Source organism: Polyodon spathula, chromosome 15, assembly GCF_017654505.1.
Source record: "Polyodon spathula isolate WHYD16114869_AA chromosome 15, ASM1765450v1, whole genome shotgun sequence".
NCBI classification, from domain to species: Eukaryota; Metazoa; Chordata; class Actinopteri; order Acipenseriformes; family Polyodontidae; genus Polyodon; species Polyodon spathula.
In genome coordinates, this window is record NC_054548.1 from 5,176,419 (window position 1) to 5,197,518 (window position 21,100).

General features: G+C 34.3%; 1 protein-coding gene across 3 annotated transcripts in view; it reads right to left on the bottom strand.

Moving 5' to 3' along the window:
* Positions 1–21,100, bottom strand: part of LOC121327894 (protocadherin-9) — a 214,077-nt gene that overhangs the window by 86,771 nt on the left and 106,206 nt on the right. For 2 of the 3 annotated variants that reach the window (XM_041272211.1, XM_041272210.1), the window contains one exon: positions 6,037–6,238. In XM_041272211.1, coding sequence (XP_041128145.1) covers positions 6,037–6,238 — 202 coding nt within the window. The remainder of the gene's footprint in view (positions 1–6,036; positions 6,239–21,100) is intronic. The other variant, XM_041272212.1, reaches the window with a different exon arrangement.

Consider the following 21,100-nt stretch of genomic DNA (forward strand, 5'->3'; position numbering starts at 1 on the left):
CTCTCTCTCTCTCTCTCTCTATATCTATATATATATATATATATATATATATATATATATATATATATATATATATATTATAAACTCAGATTTCATTTTCAAATCTATCTTGCATTGATTCAAATCCAACAGGCAAATGGAACTGTTCCAACCTACGCCATATGGCAAAGCAGATGTAGAGCTTGATGTAAGGAAAGCAATTTTCTAATTGTTTGTTTAATTTATGATCATAAATACTGTTCTGCATGAATTGTACTATAAACTGATTATTCCATGAACATGCGTGGAGTGCTATGGTTATTTCACTCGTGTGGCTGGTCATAAACAAACCAGCAACCATCATCTGTGGAATTATTATGGAGGTCTTCAGATAAAGTTCTGACTTTGCTTAAGAGAAGAATTGTAAAAGATATTTTAGTCAGAATTGGATTTGTTAGATTATTTTCATTTAATCTCACAATATAGGAGAAAAAGAAATAAGTTATCAAATAACAAAGCATTTTAAGGTAACATAAGATCATACTACACCATATAGCATACTATAACCTGAGTAAGCTGTACACCATTCTATAACAGATAAGCAGTATATTGCACATACAATTCTCCTACATTTTGTAAAATAGTGCACATGTCCGTCAAAAAGATCAGTTTTTTGACACTTTTTTTGTTTAAACAACTAGCTTGCTAACAAGTTTTTGTTTATGTTGTTAATGGTTGGTTATTATGCAGGAACCTCTAAGTCAATAATATAATTCAAACAGGGTTTTAAAAAGTGTTTTAAATGAGTCTGTTAATAAATGTGCCATATTTATTCTACCTGGGCTTATATAAGAATATCAACACAGTCAAACACTATTCATAAGCATATGGCAATTTTAACTGTATATGCTTTAAAATGTTTTTTACATTTCACAAAAATAGACAAATCCATGTATTGAATTCAATAGAAAATGTGTTTTTGTTAACTGGACATGAATACCTGAACTTAAATATTACCTTACTATTAGAAATATACTAAGTTTTAAAAATAGCTATGTACAAATGCCAAAGTGCCTCCAACACCAAAATATAATCATCTAATTAATTACATTATTCCATTGGAGTATACATTTTAGTTGTAGCATCAGCTTTTAAATTAAAAACTCTAATATCATCGAACACAATCATTCAATGGAATATCAAAAATGTGTGAACACCTACAATTTGCCAATTCTGGATGCTGGGATATATATTCAATTTAAGAATACTCAACCACAGCATCACAACCAAATCCATAAAGAAGAGCTGGCCAATGCAGCATGATACGGCCAGCAGAGTAGAGATTTGTCTGGGAGCCTGACTGTGCTTGTAGTTTAATTTCTCTTGAATGTATGTCAAGAAATAGGCAGTTTTATAAAATATCAGTAATAACATTCAGCCTTCAACTAACTTGTATTTGAAGAGAAAACTTTTACAGAACAAATGTGTGGGTTTTTTACATGTACTGGTTGATAGGAAAACAGCTTAGACAAAGGCATTCTAACTGATTTTTGGAAGTGGTTAGAAGGGTATCCATTTAAAATGGGGAGTTCATGAAAAGTAAGGTCAATCATATGTTCCACCCACTGAAAAAATGTCACATTATCCTGGCTGGAGTCTCATCACAAAATATTGATAATAAAATATCATAGATATTTGTCATTTGCCATGTGTCTGCCCAGTTCTGAATCTTGTCTAGGTCTATCTATGATGACAAGAGTCTTGAGAATGGGCAGGACCGTTTTATTGTAATAACATTATCTCTGTTCACATTCAATTACGCAAGCGTCCTTTATTTTTAACACGTATATTCTAAAGTATCCCCCTCATGACTTTTAACCTCTGACTGGAGAAACTGAATCTTAATCTATGAAAAAGATCTAGGAGTTTTTGTTGACTCAGAAATGTCTTCATCTAGACAATGTGGGGAAGCTATAAAAAAGGCCAGCAAGATGCACTGATACATTGTGAAAAGTGCTTTTTGTGGAAGCTCCTGTCTGCTAAACATATTGTTTTTCCATGAATTAGATTTCCCTTATGCATATTCTGTGATCTGCTTGTTTATTCACTAATACATGTGGAAGTTAGCATGGTGTAACATAATAGTAATACTCTGGTTATGTTATGAGTACTTGCAAGTTGTGTCACATTTAGGAGTAGTTTAGAATATGAATCACATTTCCTAACATTTAAGCAAAGATACAGTGGTCAGAGAACCAAAAATAGCAAATGTTTAAAGATAAATACCTAAAAAGAATAAGATTGTAAATACTTTACAAAAATAAATTGTGAGTAAGTTTAAAAATGAGAGCAAAAATATTTGCTCCACCTGTGCTTTAAATGTGTGAAGAACTATCTAAACCTAATCTTTCTGTCCTACTTACACATAACAAAAGTTTGACAAATGTAAAGGGTTTCAAGAATGAATTCCACAGATATATAGATGTAAGGGCATTCTAACATTCTGCTCCCAAGAATCTTACTTTATTTTCATTGCTTAGAAAGCAAACATGCCTCATTAGCTTGAATACAGAGCTGCTCACCTCTTGTACTCAATCACTAAGGCTGTACCAGTTTTAAATAAACTACAACACCTACAAACTGTATAAAGTAGATTCAAGGTAGATTACAGTTGTTTGCAAATCCTGTAATATAACTCCATAGACCTTAGGTGATAAATAGGAACTTTAGACCACCCTATAGTGGGGCCAAATCAATTGCTCTAAAGATTGGTGGATCTAAATACAGTAGGGCGTACTCTCACCCTAAATATTAAAATAAGACTAATCATGGTCCTTTATATAGATAATAAAGACAAAAATGGAGACTTGAACTCACTGTAAGATAATGTAAGTAAAGAAGGAAGGTAAAATTGGGTAAATAATCTATAATTGGGTATAGAAATAAATCTTATAAGCAATTATTGTGTAAGACCTCTGGACATCTTGGTTACATCTAAAGCGCATGCTTATTCTTTCAAGCTGACCATTTAATATATTATTACATCCAGATCTGTAACGTGCAAGCTAGCAAGTCTTTGATTCCAGGGCAATGTCATTGTACTGCATTATAGAATGAAAGCATAACTTTTAAATAAAATATAATTAAATAATCATGCACGATGCGTCTGAGAGCCAATATGCACCAACCCTTAAAAAAAAATCTTCAAAGAGGGAATTAAGCCCTCTTTTCAACTTTCAACTGTTTTTTTCCCTCTAATGATATAACATACTCTGTTAGTAAATGTTCTATGAGATGAGTCTTTAAAGATGGTATTAATTATTCTGATACATGAAACAGTATGGATCTTTAGATTTCCATAGGCTAATTAAAGTAGTTAGTTTTTTTGTCCTACGCACGCACATTAGGTTTAGCTTGTTGCAAATTATAATCTCGTAGTACAGCTCAAAATCATGCAGTAAACCATTTGTGTCAGTTTTTAGGGGTTTTTTTTCTGGACAATGGAATACAGTAATAATTTCAGATTTGTTTACTACTGTAATTGACAATTTGTCACTTTTAAGGTCAACAATTGATTTTGAATTATTACAGTGACCTCAGTTTAAAGTTGGCATGTCTACCCTGAATAATTACATAATTATAATTTAAAACAGAAAAAGAAAGGGAGGGCTACACAAAATATAAATGCACAGGGATCTGTGTTATGACAACAGCAAATTAATGCTCTTAATCATAAATCATTACTTTCCCCACACTGGGGTCGATATCTCATAATCTTGCAAAATATGACAGTCTGGCTCCATTTTAAATGTAACCACTACTTGCATTATATGATGGAGGTTCCTTCACAGTCTTCATCAGTGAACAGATTGCTTGACACATTTTTAAATGATTAGTTATAATACTTAATTTACTAACTAAACTAACTAACTGACTAAAATTAAATAAAAAAAAAAAATTTTTTTTTTTAATTAATATTTTTTATATATATCTAATATATCATATATATATTATATATATATATATATATATATATATATATATATATATATAGTGCTCCCTCACTATAATGATACAAAATATTCCTCTGCAGGAATCTGAAAACCTCAATACACACATACAACTGTATACTTTCTTTGTTTGTCATGATCTTTGTGTCCATTCTCTTGTTTTCATAAATTGAACTAAAATACAGAAATGGTTTCTAAAATAATTAGTCACACTTGACCTAAAGCTTATTTCATCTCTCTCAAGATCTTTGAAATAATGTACGAAAACTTTTTTGATGAAATAACCAACAGCTTGGAGGACTTTGAACCATTTCTCAATGAACACATTCTATTTTACCTGCAGGTGATGGTTAACCTCTTTCAAAACCTCTGATAATTTAAAACATTTATGTGAACAATGTATGGTTCAGGGAATATCTAATTTAATTAAGCACAAAAATCAATAAGGTTATTTAGAATAACGGAATACCTGACTTATGAGAGCGGCTTGCTCTCTTACTTATACTGTAGGAAAAAAAAAAAAGCCAACAAAGCAAATTATTTAATAATTGCTAGATATAGGAGCAAATAAATATATCTCACATGTACAAGGTTATGATGCTAAAGGCAAAATAGCTCATGTACATGGGAGAGCCATTCAATTACCCACTTCCCTTCTTCACTATTATACTGCTTGTTTGATTTTTCTTTTATTAATATTACTTTTACGGTTTTTGTTTCATTATTTTTTTTTTTCAACAAAAAGCTAAATAACAAGAACATGTCTCTTCCTTTGGTTTAAAACCTTAATGCTAAAGTAACTATTCAGTTAATATTTGATGAAAACACAAATAAAGGTACTAGTTGTGGCCAAGATTTAGGTTTGCAATATATTACTTTAAACAGTTTGTGAAAACAACCCTTGCTGTGCACAACACATTGTTTTGGATCAATAATGTCTCACCCTTTACGTATCTGTAGACTTTGTTGCACTACACTGATAGTTTTCTTTGTTGTCACTTAGAAGAATCCCATCTCAGGCAATGACTCACTCTGTGACCTTGGGCAAGTCACTTGATCGTCCAGTGCTTTAGTCCTTCACAATATAAAATTGAGTCAAAGCTAGGCCTCATTGGAAATATAAAGGTTGCCTCTCAGTTGGGCTAACCTAGGGGAAAAATCTCAATAAATCATGTACAAATTCAATACAAAGCAGAATCAATACAAAGGTATGGAAATGTGTCAGCGGATGCTGATCAACTTGAGGGGCTAGTGAGAATAAGGTCATTCTTGAAACATTCTATACTCTGTACAAATACTGACTGAACAATTTCCAATTATTTGTCCCTCTGTTTACAAAATTACTTGGACATTGACAAAGACTGAATCGTTTCAACAAGTATACACATTCTCTTGCTGTCCTCCTTTTATTTAATTTAATTTACTCAGTCAAATGAAACAAAACAGATAATTTCACATGAACAGAGATTCCTGGGATTGATATGTTCCACCCAAATGTTTTAGTCATGACAAGACAACAAATCATCTGCAAACTAAGAACTCCATATGCAAAGACAACACTTCGCTCTGTGCCTGTTTAAAAATGCATCTTTTCCAAAAGTAATGGCAGATAAGAGTTTCTACTACATCAATTAATATTTAAAAACCTTGCGACACTCCAAGGTTGGTCAAGTTTAAAGAAGTTAATATCAGAATGTGTTTGGTTAATAGCTTGGTTGACCATCCTTCCCAGAAAACTAAATAAAAGAAGGATTTGATAGATTTGACCAAAGTAAAACTATAGGCATATTTTGTGTTAACCCACAAATCTTTAGGGAGTCCAATGAGATGTTTGACATGTTCATCAGTTAGTAACTAACAAACTTTTTACCCACTCAATTATCGGAATAGATGTTGGATCAATTACAGCTACACTTAAGATACTGTTCTGGGAAGTCAACACGGTTGCAGAAAATATCTTGACTATGTTGTTTGTGCTGTGTATACTAATACACATGCTAGCTGTTTCACACAGCCAACCAAAATAAGGCATTAAATGGTCACTCACCAGAGTTGGGATCAGAGTTGCCATCAGCTTCGGTCCTCTTGTCTGGCGAGGCCTGGTCATAGAATTCGTCCTGTGGCTGAACCAGAGGAAGAGGGTGTGAGATCAGCATCCCTCTACCCACAGGCTCATGGTCCCCTAGACCACTGTCACTGCAGCTTTCCTGGGAGCCATCAGGGAGGTGAAACGTAACACGTCGCTGTGACTAGAAAGAAGAGCACAAAACAAACCTGTTAATGCTCTTCTTTATTATTTTTGTTGAAGTATTTTACGAGGGAATATGCTTCAGATTTTAGTTTTTTTTTTTTTTTTATGTGTTTATAATTCAAATTTTCAAATTAGGGTGATTTTCTATTTTTTTTATTTCATATTTGCTGTGTCTGGTGACATTACCAATGAAGTAACTCCCTATGCTAGAGTTACTTCATGTCCCGTATTGGCCACAAAGGAAAATAAAAACATGATCATCCAAATCCTACCGCACTACATATACATCTCAAAGATTCAGCACCACTAACGACTAGAAGGTAATTTCATGTGCTACTACTCCTCAAAGGATGACTCTGGATGTCTTATAGCAAAGCTAGTGAGTAGAAGAAACGGTACTGTACATACTAAGTATTGGTTACAGGAGTTAAAACATAGTGTCTGATGTACTACAGTCCGACTCTGCAGTTAAAATATTCTGGATACAGGGAATGTCTGTGGGTCATATGCATGAACCCACATGTATAAGCTAGTTTCACTAAATATCACCACTTCGAATCTCAACCTTTGTTGTAAAAGTAGGACTACTGAGACAGTTAATTAAGTGACTTTCTAGAACTGCAGTCCAGGAATGACTCAAGTATGGTAATATCTATTAGTGACACTATAAGGGAAAGATATACATTCAATTTGACCATGGTGATATTCTGTACGGTCACTTGGAGAAAGCACCCATTTAGTCCACCACATCTATTCAGATTTTGTTAATCTTTCTATTGACTGTACTTAATATTTTTTCATAAATAGATTAAACTTGTAATTCTATGATTCCATTTTGAATTTCATGCAGGTATGTACTTTTTTTTTTTTTTTTTTTTTTGTGTAGGGGTGGAGGAATAAAGGTTTTTTACTGCCTGACCTATATTGAATACCAGTACAGGGATCCCCCTGTGCAAACACAACCCAGAAAAAAAAATAAATAAATAAATAAATAAATATATATATATATATATATATATATATATATATATATATATATATATATATATATATATATATATATATATATATATATATATATATATATCCTTCATATGAAAGCTGCAGTTTGCACTTATCTCTGTGTAGGGTACATAAAACAAACGACTCCTATAAACAGGCATGAAAAAACTGAAATTACAGAATACAATTTTATACTTTTGCATAGTAAATGTATCAGTATGGCCAACATGCACAATCAGCAAGCTCTGCTAAGTGTTACATTACACACAAGTTAAAAATGGTCACACAGCAGAAAATACAACTGCAAAGCTTCCATTACCACATATTAAGTCAGTTTTTTCTTGGGAAAGACTTAACTCAAATAAAAGATGCTCAAACACTAGGCTTCAGACATACAACAGTAATATTAACAAGACCTGAATGATAAATAACACTATGTAACACAATTTTTGTTCCTGGGTAGTAAGTGTTATTTCCTAATTGCTTATGCCTCAAAAGTATAGAAAATGGCTATTATTCCCCACAAACTTTGCTTTTGTGATCAGGACAGTGATATTTTGAAATTTACCTATTTCCAATGAGAAAACGGGCAAATTTGTGTCTTTTCATTCACATAAAGTCAGAAAAAAACAACATATGAATCCAAACTAACATGTATTTATACTAAAGTAATACATTTCCGAGATTTACGATTATAGTGTAAATCACTTTCATGAATCAGCCCCCAAATGTAGTCTCCCATCATGTTCTCGTTCTACTGTCCTTGGTAGTGGCGTTCAAAGTCCAGTATATCCTGGTGGAAGCGCTCGCCTTGCTCCTCCGAGTACGCTCCCATGTTTCCACCAGTGGCTCCCACTTGATGTTGTTCCTCCCCACAGAGAACTCAGTCCGCTGTGGCCAGTCCCGCCTGTGGTAATGCGCCTTGGTGTCCCTGCTGTCCCAAAGGCAAAGATAGCAGGGAAACTTGGTAAAACGGCATTGGAGACCCATCAGGAATGCCACCATTGCAGCCTCTTGATGCCATCTCAGAAAAATGCAGATATGTATCCACTTAGGCAGCTGGAACTACACTGAACTGGTGGGCTTAAGGCCCCTGTATTTATACTACTATTTATATTACTGGAAAGTTCTAGAAAGTTCTAGAAGTTACTGCAAGTTTACTCAGCACTGAATCTATCTGGAATGTTCTGGAAAGTAGGTACATTTCAAAATATCACTGTCCTGGTCACAAAAGCAAAGTTTGTGGGGAATAATAGCCATTTTCTATACTTTTGAGGCATAAGCAATTAGGAAATAACACTTACTACCCAGGAACCAAAAAAAAAAAAAAAAAAGTGTTACACGGTGTAATCAAACAGCAGCAGCTCTTATACTCAAAAATCAAATTGATTAAATATAAACACAGTACTTTGACTGCTACATGCATGGAAGTATAGAAACATATTAAAAACTCTAAACTGGCACTCAGCAGTTGTGAATATCACAAAGAATAATTGAATATACAAACTACTTTTAATTGTTTCTGTTAAAATACATCAAGTTTACATTTTATAGTACTGTACAAGACATTTTTTTGTGGAGATCCTTTGTGGCTCATCTGGAAGAGAACGACTAGAAGTTGTGCAATATGACTCAGCAGAGAGAGGAGCACAGGTTTACATCCTTGCTATGCTGATTTGCTGATTACAGGGCCATTACAGGGCGGATTACATTATTGTTGCATTAGATGTGGCACTCCTACAGGATAGGGAAGCACAAACATCAGGGACTGTTTTTCTTCTCCATGCCCCTACTGGCCAAGTGCCTAATGAGCTCAAAGTGATCCCATTTAGTTCCCAACTTCAGCTGCATACCTGATATCTAACTAACATGTATTTATTATACCATTAGACATCAGCTGTTTACCAGAGAGAAAGTTCACTAATGAGAGATGTAATGCTCTATGAAAGAGATTAATCTCACCTGTATATTTAAATACATTATCTTTTTTTTTTCTAGTATGAACATTACTCTGAAAAACTAACACATGCATTGCATTTATGTAACATATACTATACATCCATTACTGCCCTTACAATTGTAATCAAGCAGTTACTGATTCAAATGAGTGTAATACTACAAAACACTTTCCTTTTTTTATGTGCATCATTATTCAAATTGAAACAAATAGACATGAAAAACAATACTGTAATACATGTACTTGCATTTGTTTATGTTCTAGTGTCCTATTTTAATTATTTACCACCTTTATAATTTTATAGCCAATATAAAATAAGTCTTGTACATAGCTCCTCAACAAATCCTTTTTTAAATTACTATTAGGATCAAATATACCAAAATGGCTTAACTCTGGAACAGTAATCATGTTAACATTTGTTAAAATAGACTTCGAGTACAAAAAGTGGTCATTCAGCCAGTTATTTATTTCAAAGTCAGTCCAGTGAGGAAGGATAATTGAAAACAGAGGGCTTTCATATACACTCCTTCCAACCAGAATTGCGGACAGCCTTCATACCTCTCCAGGGCCAGACTGTCATATCCTGTACAAAATTCAACCCAAGAACACAATTCCTAAGATACAGCACATCACAATGGCTCATTCATAAGGAACATGAATAGTATCAAAGCTATCACTGTACGTTTCAGATTCTATCACTTTTAGGCAGCATTGATGGTCAATCTGAAGTTGTAAACAGCACACTGTAGTATAAAAACATGTTTTCTATAGCATGTCTCTGAACATTGTATTCATGGCCTTGGAATATCACGATGAGTAACGAATAAACTTTGCATTTCATTCATAACTTGATTCTGATAATCTTTCTACAGATTTCATGACATTTGAAAGCCTTTCACAAGTCAGTAAAAGAGCAGCCTGGTAACCTTTTCTGCCTGATAGGATCCCACCAGTGAGTATGACTGTGTACAGCAGGGATACAGTAATCATTGGCAAAAGCAAAGGTCACATAATTCCAGGCAATGCAAATAGCCTAATTATATAATATGATAGTTCCATAAAAAGTGTCGCTCACTAAAAAGAGCCATAATAGTTTAACCAGGATTTAGATTCAGCAACCAGCATTACAATTATCTAAAAGTGACAGAAGTCAGATATATACAGTATTTAGAATATGTTGTATCTAGGGTATCTTTTTCAGAGACTGAAATTAAGTGAGAGATGACATATGTCTTCTCTGTTGATAATACAGTTCCAGTATGGGTAATAAAATTCATATTACAAAATATTCTTACGGCATGTCGGAGTAGAAGTAAATAACGTTTCAATGTGAATGTTATATTTTGTGGGTGATGTAAGGGTACACGCAAAGTGGTATTCACCTGGTGTTCTGCACATGCTAACAAATTTGCATTTGCCATCACTAATCCGTTAAAATGATATTGAAATGCATTCAAATGAAGAAAAGAGCATAAAATTGAGCAGGATCTGGATACTAAGCAGGCACAAAGATTATAATGTGATGTAAGGATTTTGCAGGCAATTGCTGACCCTCCAAAAACCTTACACCTTTTCTTATAAGGTGCAAACCACTGTAGAAGCGAGTAACTAAGCTCTAAAAAATGCAGAGATCTGTCATTAGCTTCAGGATGGCTACTGTGGTACACTTCCTGATGCGACGACACCTAACTCTTATTGAGGAGAGACAGGAAAACGTTTGGAGGAGAAAGACAAGACAAAGAAGACCTTGCATATTCAATCCCAGGGTCACTTTGTTTGGGATGCTGGAGCATGCAGTGCTAAAGAGTTATCATCTCACTCTGCAGGTCATCCTTGACCTCATAGCTGAACTGAGGGATGAGCTAGACCCCAGTGTCAATCTAAGGACTGCTCTCCCTGTACATATGAAGTGCTGTTCCTTTCAGACCACAGTTGGAATATCTGGAGGGATAACCCAAACCACCTTTTCCAGAGTGCTAGCCAAATTTCTAGATCTCATGCTAAAAAGGGCAGGCCAATACATATCATTTCCTTAGGATACTAGCATAACTGATGTTGGCTGAGACTTTTCCAAACAACTCTGGTTCACGTTGAGTGAGATCAGCCTCTCAGCTCCTTCTCAGAAAACGTTTATTTTCTTTTCCAGTAGTGGAATACACCTCAAGGTCAGGCGTTCTAAGCTGAGGCCCTTCTGACAGGACTGAAATCCATGTGAAATGCATGGTAACAAAATGCACATGCAATTATGAAACATTTGCCAATAACAATTATGTATTGTAAGTCCTGGTGGTAACCAGACTTTCAAGAGGCATTTTCACATAATTTTGACACAATAATAGCTCATACAGCATGCAATTAGTTGATTTATAATCCAGCATTGCTTATAAATGCATGGATATTTTAGAACTTGAGTGAACATGGCAGGGTAATTCAGTGGGGTTAATGGGTACCTTTTAAAGTGAGAATAATGAGTTATATCCTATATCATATGGTAGTCAAATCTGATAGTCAAGGCAACACTTTGTTTTGTCATACTCTTAAAGGCGCGTTAAATAAATACATTAATACATATTTGTTATTTCTCTAATTGCTCAAAGCATGTTTTATAACTATTGTGTTGTTATAAAACTTTTACATGCAACTCTACATTATGGTCATCAACATTACTATGTCATGGTGGAATGTACATAATCTGATTTCTTGCTGTTGTTTTTATCTATTTTATTTTGTTTTTGGTTTACTATGTTTTGGGTGTTCCATGCTTCGTGACACCTGATCTGACAAACATCTTTTCAGCTGTGATCTTTTATCATTCTTTTTTTTTTTTTTTCCCAGGTTACAGAGGTGGCCTAACTTCACAAATGAAATCCCAAATCTCAATTAATTCCTACTGAGCACAGATTTTACATTGATGTAGAACCATTCACATTTCTTTCATGACTGCAATATCATATCCATTATTAAAATGTCCACATCCATAGATAATACTCTTCACGTTGTTAATACTATAGTGAAATCACCCCTGATTCCCGTCTTCTTTATGTTATTCAATGTGTCATTATGTGAATATAGCTGTATGGTTTTAGCCTCAATTAAAATGTCCTTTGCTTGGTCCAGAATGCTTATTATAAAATGGGCTGCAATCAGATATGCTGCTAATTGAAATGGAAGATAAACTAAGTTATTATTCTAAACACTGTCTCGGAAACTTAAATGAAATGTTTATTCTAGCATTTATGGCATTAAATGCATGGTTTGCTTGTTAAATAATATTTTTAAAAAAAAAAAAAAAAAACAGTCTATTCATGTTCAGAACTGCAATTCACTGATGAACACTAGGTTATATAATTCTGTTCCTTCTTGCTGTCCAATAAATTAAAATATGTTCAATGCTATGTCCGAGGTTTATAGGAATTAAAAGGTTCACCTCTTTCTAGCCAAGGGTGTCACCGATTTTAATACCACTCACTAAATCTAAAAATATACATTAACATAGAGTATAGAGCTAAAGAGCGATTAGAATCTGCAACTGCTTAGGTTATTATAAGCCCAACAAAGCACTTTTGATTAAAGTAGTCCCTTACACTGCTAAAATGTTTGCATGTTTATGCTTTTATTGTTTACCAGGAGTGACTGATTTGTAAACAGATCACATAATGACTGTCATCATTCTAATGAAATAGAGAAATAGAAGATGTATTTAAACCAGGTTCAATTATAGGACTATTTAGCAGAGATTTCAAATGTCTATCATTTTTGCCCAGCAGTCACTAGGATACTATTAGTATAAGACCAGCTTACAGCATCAAAACTGACAAGCTATGTGGTACCGTGGGATGCCATGACTGTCACCACTCTATAATTACTGCTTGCAATGCACCAGACCAATCACGGTCATTGTTTACAGTGTGAGACAAAAGAAACAGGCTGGACCTGGTTCCTGCCTGGTACTGTAGAACACAGCACCAGCCAGGCATTAGCATTTGTTACAATATAATCATTTAGAGTTAGACTGGTAGAAATATAAAATAACATGCATATAAAAACATGTCTAAAACTAGCCTGAGCACACAATCAGGTCCTTAAAATGGAAATCAACGTTATGGTCACTGTTTCATATTTGTATAATAAAGTACAATAAATCTTCCATGGAAAGTGTACTATCTAAAGAGCATTTATTCTCTAGGTCTTCCAAATGCAGGTGAAGAATAGAGTACTTCAGTGGTCTAATGTGGGACCATGAAGCATGAGCAATTGTGACATGGCATACAGAACAAGCAGAAATGTCATAATGACACAATATTAATGTACTAAACATGATCTGGACTTAAATACCAACTGCTTTGTAACTTCATAAGCCAACACACTGCAACTATTACAATACACCTAGAGGAGTTTATTTACAATGCAACAGGTTATGTGATTTCTTGTTTGCTTGCATCACTGACTGGAACCACAAAATTCTATGTTACCAACAGATATAATGAAGCAAATACTAGAATATTTTACTAAGTATCAAAAACACGTATCAGAGATTAATTGTTACTTTTTCAGTTCAATCTGCAATGTGTTCTGATATTGATAAAGATATTGAGAAATCCAATGATCCACAACTATGCAGCTTTTCCCAAACATATTCCTGCTACAGCATTGTTTTGGTAAATATCTTGGTAAATCTTTATTGTTATTTCACCAATAGAAGCAAAGAAAATAATAAATAAAAAAAAAAAACACGACATTTAATAAATAGATTTTTGTTTTTCAAAGTAACAATCACAAAAACAAAAATTGCCACTTGAAGAGACACTAACATTTTTATAGTGTGCAGGTTACCAATGTGATGAGGGTTGAGGACTTAGGAAACTTTAAAGAAAGAAATAAAGACTTGCAAATTACCTTTCGATTGTTTCCTAGCCGTGGCGGAGATTGGAAATGTGGCCTTTAAACGAGCTCAGCAAAATACAGTGTTTTAAAATGTAAAATGAAACACAAATGCAGTGAAAATGTCACAAAAATAAAACCAACACTTTTCCCTGGTGTTTTATTATTTTATGATACTGTAAGCTAACCATATGTGAAGGGCAAAACTACAAAAGAGCCTTCAGATCAATTTAACCAAGAAGAACATAATCTTGAAAAATAAAATATGTAACAACAGGGACAATGGCGTATTTAATTTAAAGAACAGTGCAACTGGAATACAATCAGGTCCCTTGCCAATCTATACTATCCTCTATAACAAACCTAAGCTGGCTGGCTAGGTTGTTAGGCCCTTCTCCCAAGCGAAAAGAAAAATCATCCCTAGTTAGACTGTGTAGTATAACAACCACTACACAGAAACTAAATACATTTAGCATTACAGCTTCAACAAAGACTTTATTTGAACGATACTGAGAAATCCACAGGGAGCCACTACAAACACACAATTGCTTCCCACTCTAGGAAAAATAACTGCTTTCTCTGGGGGGAAAAAATTAAAACAATTAAATAAAATGTAATTTGTCTTGTACTTATTAAAACAGCCAATTGAATGGTTTATTATGCTTGATTGCAGCCCTGAAAGAACGTTATTTATTTTATTTTTCTGTGGCATGTCATTGACAAAGCCTGAAGCTGAATACTCTCAAGTCATATAAAACCTGATACCAAAATATCAAGCATGAAAAACGCAGAGAGGTGTCTGTGTTCATACGTAATACTAAAGGACAACTTTGTTGAGTAGATTAACAGATAAGTATACGAGACTACCTGCCCCCTGTCTGCAGATGGAGTGCTTGATAAATTGTGATAATGATCAGAGAAAAGACACTGCAGCATTTTCTAGTAATCAATACATTACTTTCCAGAAGGAAATCCCTGTTCAGACCGCTCAACTTTAATATGCATTGCCAGATCCAGTCCTCCCATTGACTAACATTTGATGAGAAACCACATTAGTAAAACTGGAGTTAACATGTTTCACCACCTGCAGGTTAACTGAACTGGTTTGCAACACTGTGAGTAGTGCAATTTTGCTCAAAGGGAAAATATTCCAGGAAAATTCCATGTATGCATAGAAGCATTAAAACAAATAAAGGAGCAAACAGAGAGATTGCCTAGATCAGTGCATTAGGGTCTACATGTTGTATGAAGCCCCTTAAAACAATATAAATACAAGTCTTTGTCACTGTAAATTTGGTGTTTTTGATCTTTTTTACCATCTTGTGTAAGGGAGTATCAAATGTAATTAGGTAAGTTTTGAGACAGCTAGTCCCCCCCCCCCCCCCAAAAAAAAAAAATGTTAATAACATATCTATTCTTACACTATTGTTCTTGAATGTCAGACAATTACAAAGAAGCCTATGTTTTAATGACCATGCATTTTTTTTACAGTTAACAGAGCTAAAAGCTAAAGTCTTTGAGTGTTGCATCAGAGAATGATACAACAGAGCAACTTGAGTGGAGTTTCCATCTTCTGGTCATTTGTATAAGTCTCTATGGTATGCTTCAATTAGTCTTTTAGAAATTACATTTTGGATGTTTTACGACCATTTATGCATAATGTGATCCTGAACGATTGGCCTGAACTATTTATTTATTTATTTATTTTTTAAAATTTAGTCGTTGCCAATTATTTTTAGTTATTTTCTCCCAATCTGAAATGCCCAATTATTATTTAGACTCAGCTCACCGCTACCACCCCTGCGCTGACTCGGGAGCGGCGAAGACGAGCACACGCTGTCCTCCATCAGTCAACCGCTTCTTTACACACTGCAGATTTACCATGCAGCCACCCAGGAGCTACAGCGTCGAGAGACAACGCAGATCCCGGGCAGCTAACAGGCAAGCCCACAGGTGCCCAGCCAGACTACAGGGGTCGCTGGTGAGCGGTGAACCGAGGACACCCTGGCCAACCTAATCCCCCCCCCCCCCGGTGACGCTCAGCCAATTTATGAAGTCACGTTTATTTGGATGTTTATTTGGATGTTGAAAGAGAGGGAGTTCCTGTTTTTTTCTTTTTCATGACATAATGCTCCATGTTGTCATGTTGTACAGTCAACTCCAGCAACGAGACGGTATGTTGACAGAGTTACTACCAAGTTTATCAGGAGTCTTAGCAAAGTGCGTGAATGCATTGACGATCTGGGTTCATAATTGGCAGCCGAGTTTCCTAGATGCAAGCCGAAATGAAGAAAATGGAGCAAGTGGCTAAAAAAGTGTGTGACATAACAGTAGTCAATGCAAATTAACTAAATAAATCTAAACAGAATAGTATTTTTTATCTATACATCAGTTGTTATCATACAGGTTGGAGAGAGGATTCTTATTCTGCTTCTTATTCTTGCCTGCAGAGAATGAGATCACAAGTTGTTTGTACTTAAGTAAACAAGACACCTCAGTTATCAAACACTGAAATATAGGACGCTTGAGGAATATGTGCTAAAATGTATGCACAAAGCTAAAAGAAAATCTACATAGGAACAACAGAACTGCTCCCACCAGGCCCAAGCTGATTTTAGACGTGCTATTAATCTTCATCCAGTCCTTTCTGATTTGTCAAAACAAGATTCCTCTTCAGCGCATTAGCAATTCTTCTGCAGTTCTTTATCTAATTTACATAGACAGCAACACTCAGATATTTAGAAAATAAATATTGATATATTCACTGTACTGCCAAACAGAGGCACCCAGTAGAGTTTTGTGAATTCAAGATTAGTAAACTAAGATTTATTGGCTTTCCCGTTGCTTCATTTATATAATCTCCCAGTTGAATTATACAAACTGGTATCTGTTACAATATTTTGTAAGTTTTTACTGGGGTCAGTTCCTTTTATTACCATCATTAAAAAAAAAAAAATACAAATACAATAGAATGGGACCTGGTTTAGTGCAGATTTGTACATTTTAGGATAATCAAGAAAACTAATTCCCACTGTTTCGATGATACAGAGATACACCCCATTGTCTTTTAATACAATTCAAGCTGAATCAGTGTGGCAGAAATCGAATAAGATAAACAATGTGTTGTGGGCTGTGTTCTAAAAAACTTTAACAGTTACATGACTTACTGCTAAAACTCTTCTGCTCACAAAGAGGAAAGCCTAACAATGCATGCTAGCTTTTTAAAACTAGCAAGGAGACTACTTCATTAATTTTACCTCTCTGTTTTACAGTGCATACAACAGACCAGTTAACCTTAAAAACAGAAAAAAATGTTTTATATAAACTTAGATGTTTTACCCTAAGATGCACTGGTCAGCTGGTCATGGCCCTAGCAAGTCTCCACCCTTTAACCCTTCTGCTCAAGTGAACATTCTACCTGTTTGAGGTCTGGCTGACACAACTTGACTTTCAGCTTGTGTATCAGGAGAAATATCCATGACAAGTATATCTTAATATAACTTTCTAAACAGCTGAGAGTCTGAGGATTAGTCAGAGAATAACATTTTCACCCTATGATGAAATATGATTACCTAGTTTGAATGTTTTAAAATGTACTTGAGAGTGCATTTTTCTTTGGAAATGTCTCCATAATTGTAAATTAGTGATCTCCTACCTAAAAAATGTAAAGTATAAGTGGTAGCCACACCCCTCAGGAACTAGGATCAGAATATATATATATATAATATATATTATCTATATATATATCTATATATATATATATATACCACAGACCAAAATATTATGTTTAACCAACTGTCCATGCATTGTACTAACGTGAAGAGTCAGTTCATCAGTCTAGCTGGAACTCAATCAACATCGTTCTAAACAAACAACAAAAATATTTCAGATCGGAAAGCATTCTTGGTTATGTAAAGCAGTTTAGTTTGCTCTCCAGTAAGGCTGCATTTTAAAATCATGGTATATACGTTAATTGAAACCGAAACCTAAGATACTGAAATGCTGTTCCTAATAAAAGCTATCTGTATTGGCCTGTGGGTTTAGTTAAATGCATTTTGATTGGAGAGTCATCACTGAAGTTTATCCTATACATATTTCACTAAATTAATATTTAGTTAATATATTTTTGGGTTTATAATATTTTGGCTGATTTGGTATGAATTCTGGTAAGCTTGTACTTGTGATCGCTGAATCTCCAAATAAAAGGCTTAAATGGACATTTAATGTCACCACTACATCTTCGTTCATATATGAGTAATTTCTCCCATAGCCATAGCAGAAGGGTTAAGGTATACAAACACAAATACTCCAGTCTTAAAGTACTATTATTACTAGATACATATTCATGTGCATGTGGCAGAGCACAGCTCTGCTCTTTAGAAATTGGCAAGGATGGGGTTAAATTCCCCTACCTGCCTTGGTTCATTGTGTTCAGGTGGCTGGGGTTGATTAGATGATTAGTTTAATTAACGATCAATCAGCGCCCAGCCACCTGACATAAAAGGAGGCCTCTGCTTTTCATTTGGGAGGAGGGAGCTGAGGAAGCAGGTTGGTGTTTTGGTGTTTGTGATTTTTGAATGTTTTGAATCCAGTGAAGGCATTGCCCAGCCTGGAAACCTTTATTTTTGTGAGTGTATTTTTGCTTTATTTTGTGTTTAAATTGCTTTGTTTTGGCCCTTGTGCCCTTTCATTTTTGTGTTTATAATAAAATAGTTATTTTTTTGAACTCCAGACTGTCTCTGGGCCTCTATCCACTCACCAGCCTGCCACAGTGCACTATATATATTAGTGAGTCTACATTTGAACTACATGTTCCATTAGCCTTGTTGACACACATATTTACAAATGCAGTTCATATAATTCAGTTAACACCGTCTAATGCGGGATTCTGACGATAGGGATTTCTGTTTAAGTGGGATTCAACTCTTGGAGATGGTTCTTCCCAATGCTATTTAAGTCATTTAATTGGGATACAGTATTTTCAAATGATGAACAGAGATCACTTTTCAGAGCATATGTGATTATGCTGTGACTTGTGAAACATGCATAAACCACATTGAACTCCTGAAGAAGTAGGAGTCTCATGTGGTTTCTTAGTCTGCTGTTGCAAAGAAAGTTGGTGTTTCAGCATCAGAGGTGCCTCGCCTTGTGATAAGATGTGATTTCATTCTTTTTCATTTCATGTAAAAAAAAAAAAAAAAAAAAAAAAAGTGATTAAATTTGTTTAGGAATAACAAAAACACAATTAAATTGCATTTTAAATTATGTATTTAACAGTCAATCACAATGGGATGTGATTTCATTCTTTTTCTTTTCATATAGAAACAAAAAAGTGTGATTTGGGTTGTCTCAAATGCCTATCGTTTAATTGGGACAGCCGTTTATTGACGATATTCTTACTTTTCCCGAGGCATCCCGATAAAGCGGCGTTGAGTGTGTAAGGATGTAAAGGCATGCAGGCAGTATTCAGTAATAGATTGGAAGAAGCATACTGTTTTCTTATTTTAATCGGTCATGGATTAGAAAAAGAAACATCGTTAAATTAATAAAAGTATTTATTAACGGTTGAGCAATTAATTTAATGGGCAACTAAAAATTATTTCTGTAAAAGCTAATCAACTGAAAAATAAGTCACTGTATTGAGCTCATTGTTTAAGCATTATAGTCACTTTACATATCGTAAACCAAGGGATCAGGACTGTGATTTAACAAACAAGGAAGGAAAAAAGGGTTTAAACTTGCATGCGCGCCCATTAACAAAATTATATTTTGTGAACAATAATTTTTTCTAAAGCAGAAGAAATAGCAATTAAACTACATTTTATAAAGGATTGCTGGGTTACTCCTTCAATATATGAGTGAAAAAAATGTTTTAGAAACAGAAAAACATGTTTAAATAGATAGATAGATAGATATTAAAGCCATTTGGAGAAGAGATGATTAATTGTTCATAAAGTAAAATGTATAATGCTAGATTATACTGTGCTGAAGAGTGAACCAGCGTTATCCCCTTTACAGTGAAAGCATGAGCAGTAGTTTATATGTAGCAGCTAAGCCAGATACAAGTCTACTCGATTTCAATGGTTATCATCTTTTCAATGGTTAACAATTGCTCACGTGTTTTCATGAAGTCCTGTTGGAGTCGATTCTACCGGCCTGATCTTGTTTTCCAGGTTGCTGCCTATTTAAAATGCTCTGCAGATTCCATTAGGTGACAGAGACTTTAGGAAACAGGATATATTGGGGTAACTACATAGAAAGTCAGAGCAATGTGCAAGATTTAATTTGAGGTAAGACTCTTCTGAGCACTCTGATATCACTAAAGGGTCAGGGCATTACTATGTGTGTAAGACACACAACGATGTTGTGGCTGAGATCTCATTAGACTTATTAGGTACTGTATATGCTTATAATGTGTTCGCTTCACTAACTTAATATATGTTCAGGAGGGTCTCAAATATTCTGCATTTCTTGTCTTGCTAGCTTGTATTATTATTATAGCCCTGAGGTTACATAAAAGCAATATTTTCCAAGGGAAATTTCACACACACACATATGTATTCTAAAGCCACATATGAATTATATATATATATATATATATATATATATATATATATAATATATATATATATATATATATATATATATATATATATATATTAGTGACACTCGCCCATTTTGAACACTTGACAGAAGATAACAAGATTTTTACACTGGTCTTGTTACACTTGATCTTAATAGTGGCAGATCTAAGAATTGTCAATGTTTAAATACTAAAATAGGACCAAATGTTTTTCTTACTTTCAAATACAAAAATACAGTAAAGACTCTCACACACACTGATGCAGATGTTAGTTGTTCTTGTTTTAATGATTTAAAAAGTAGCATTATTTAAATCAGATGCTTTCATGTAGTAGATACCATTTTGAATTATCGAAAACATTAGCCAATGTATAAGCAAATTTTGGTGTGACCAACAATTTTAACCTGCCACTTGAATTAAACGGCTTTCTATAATGT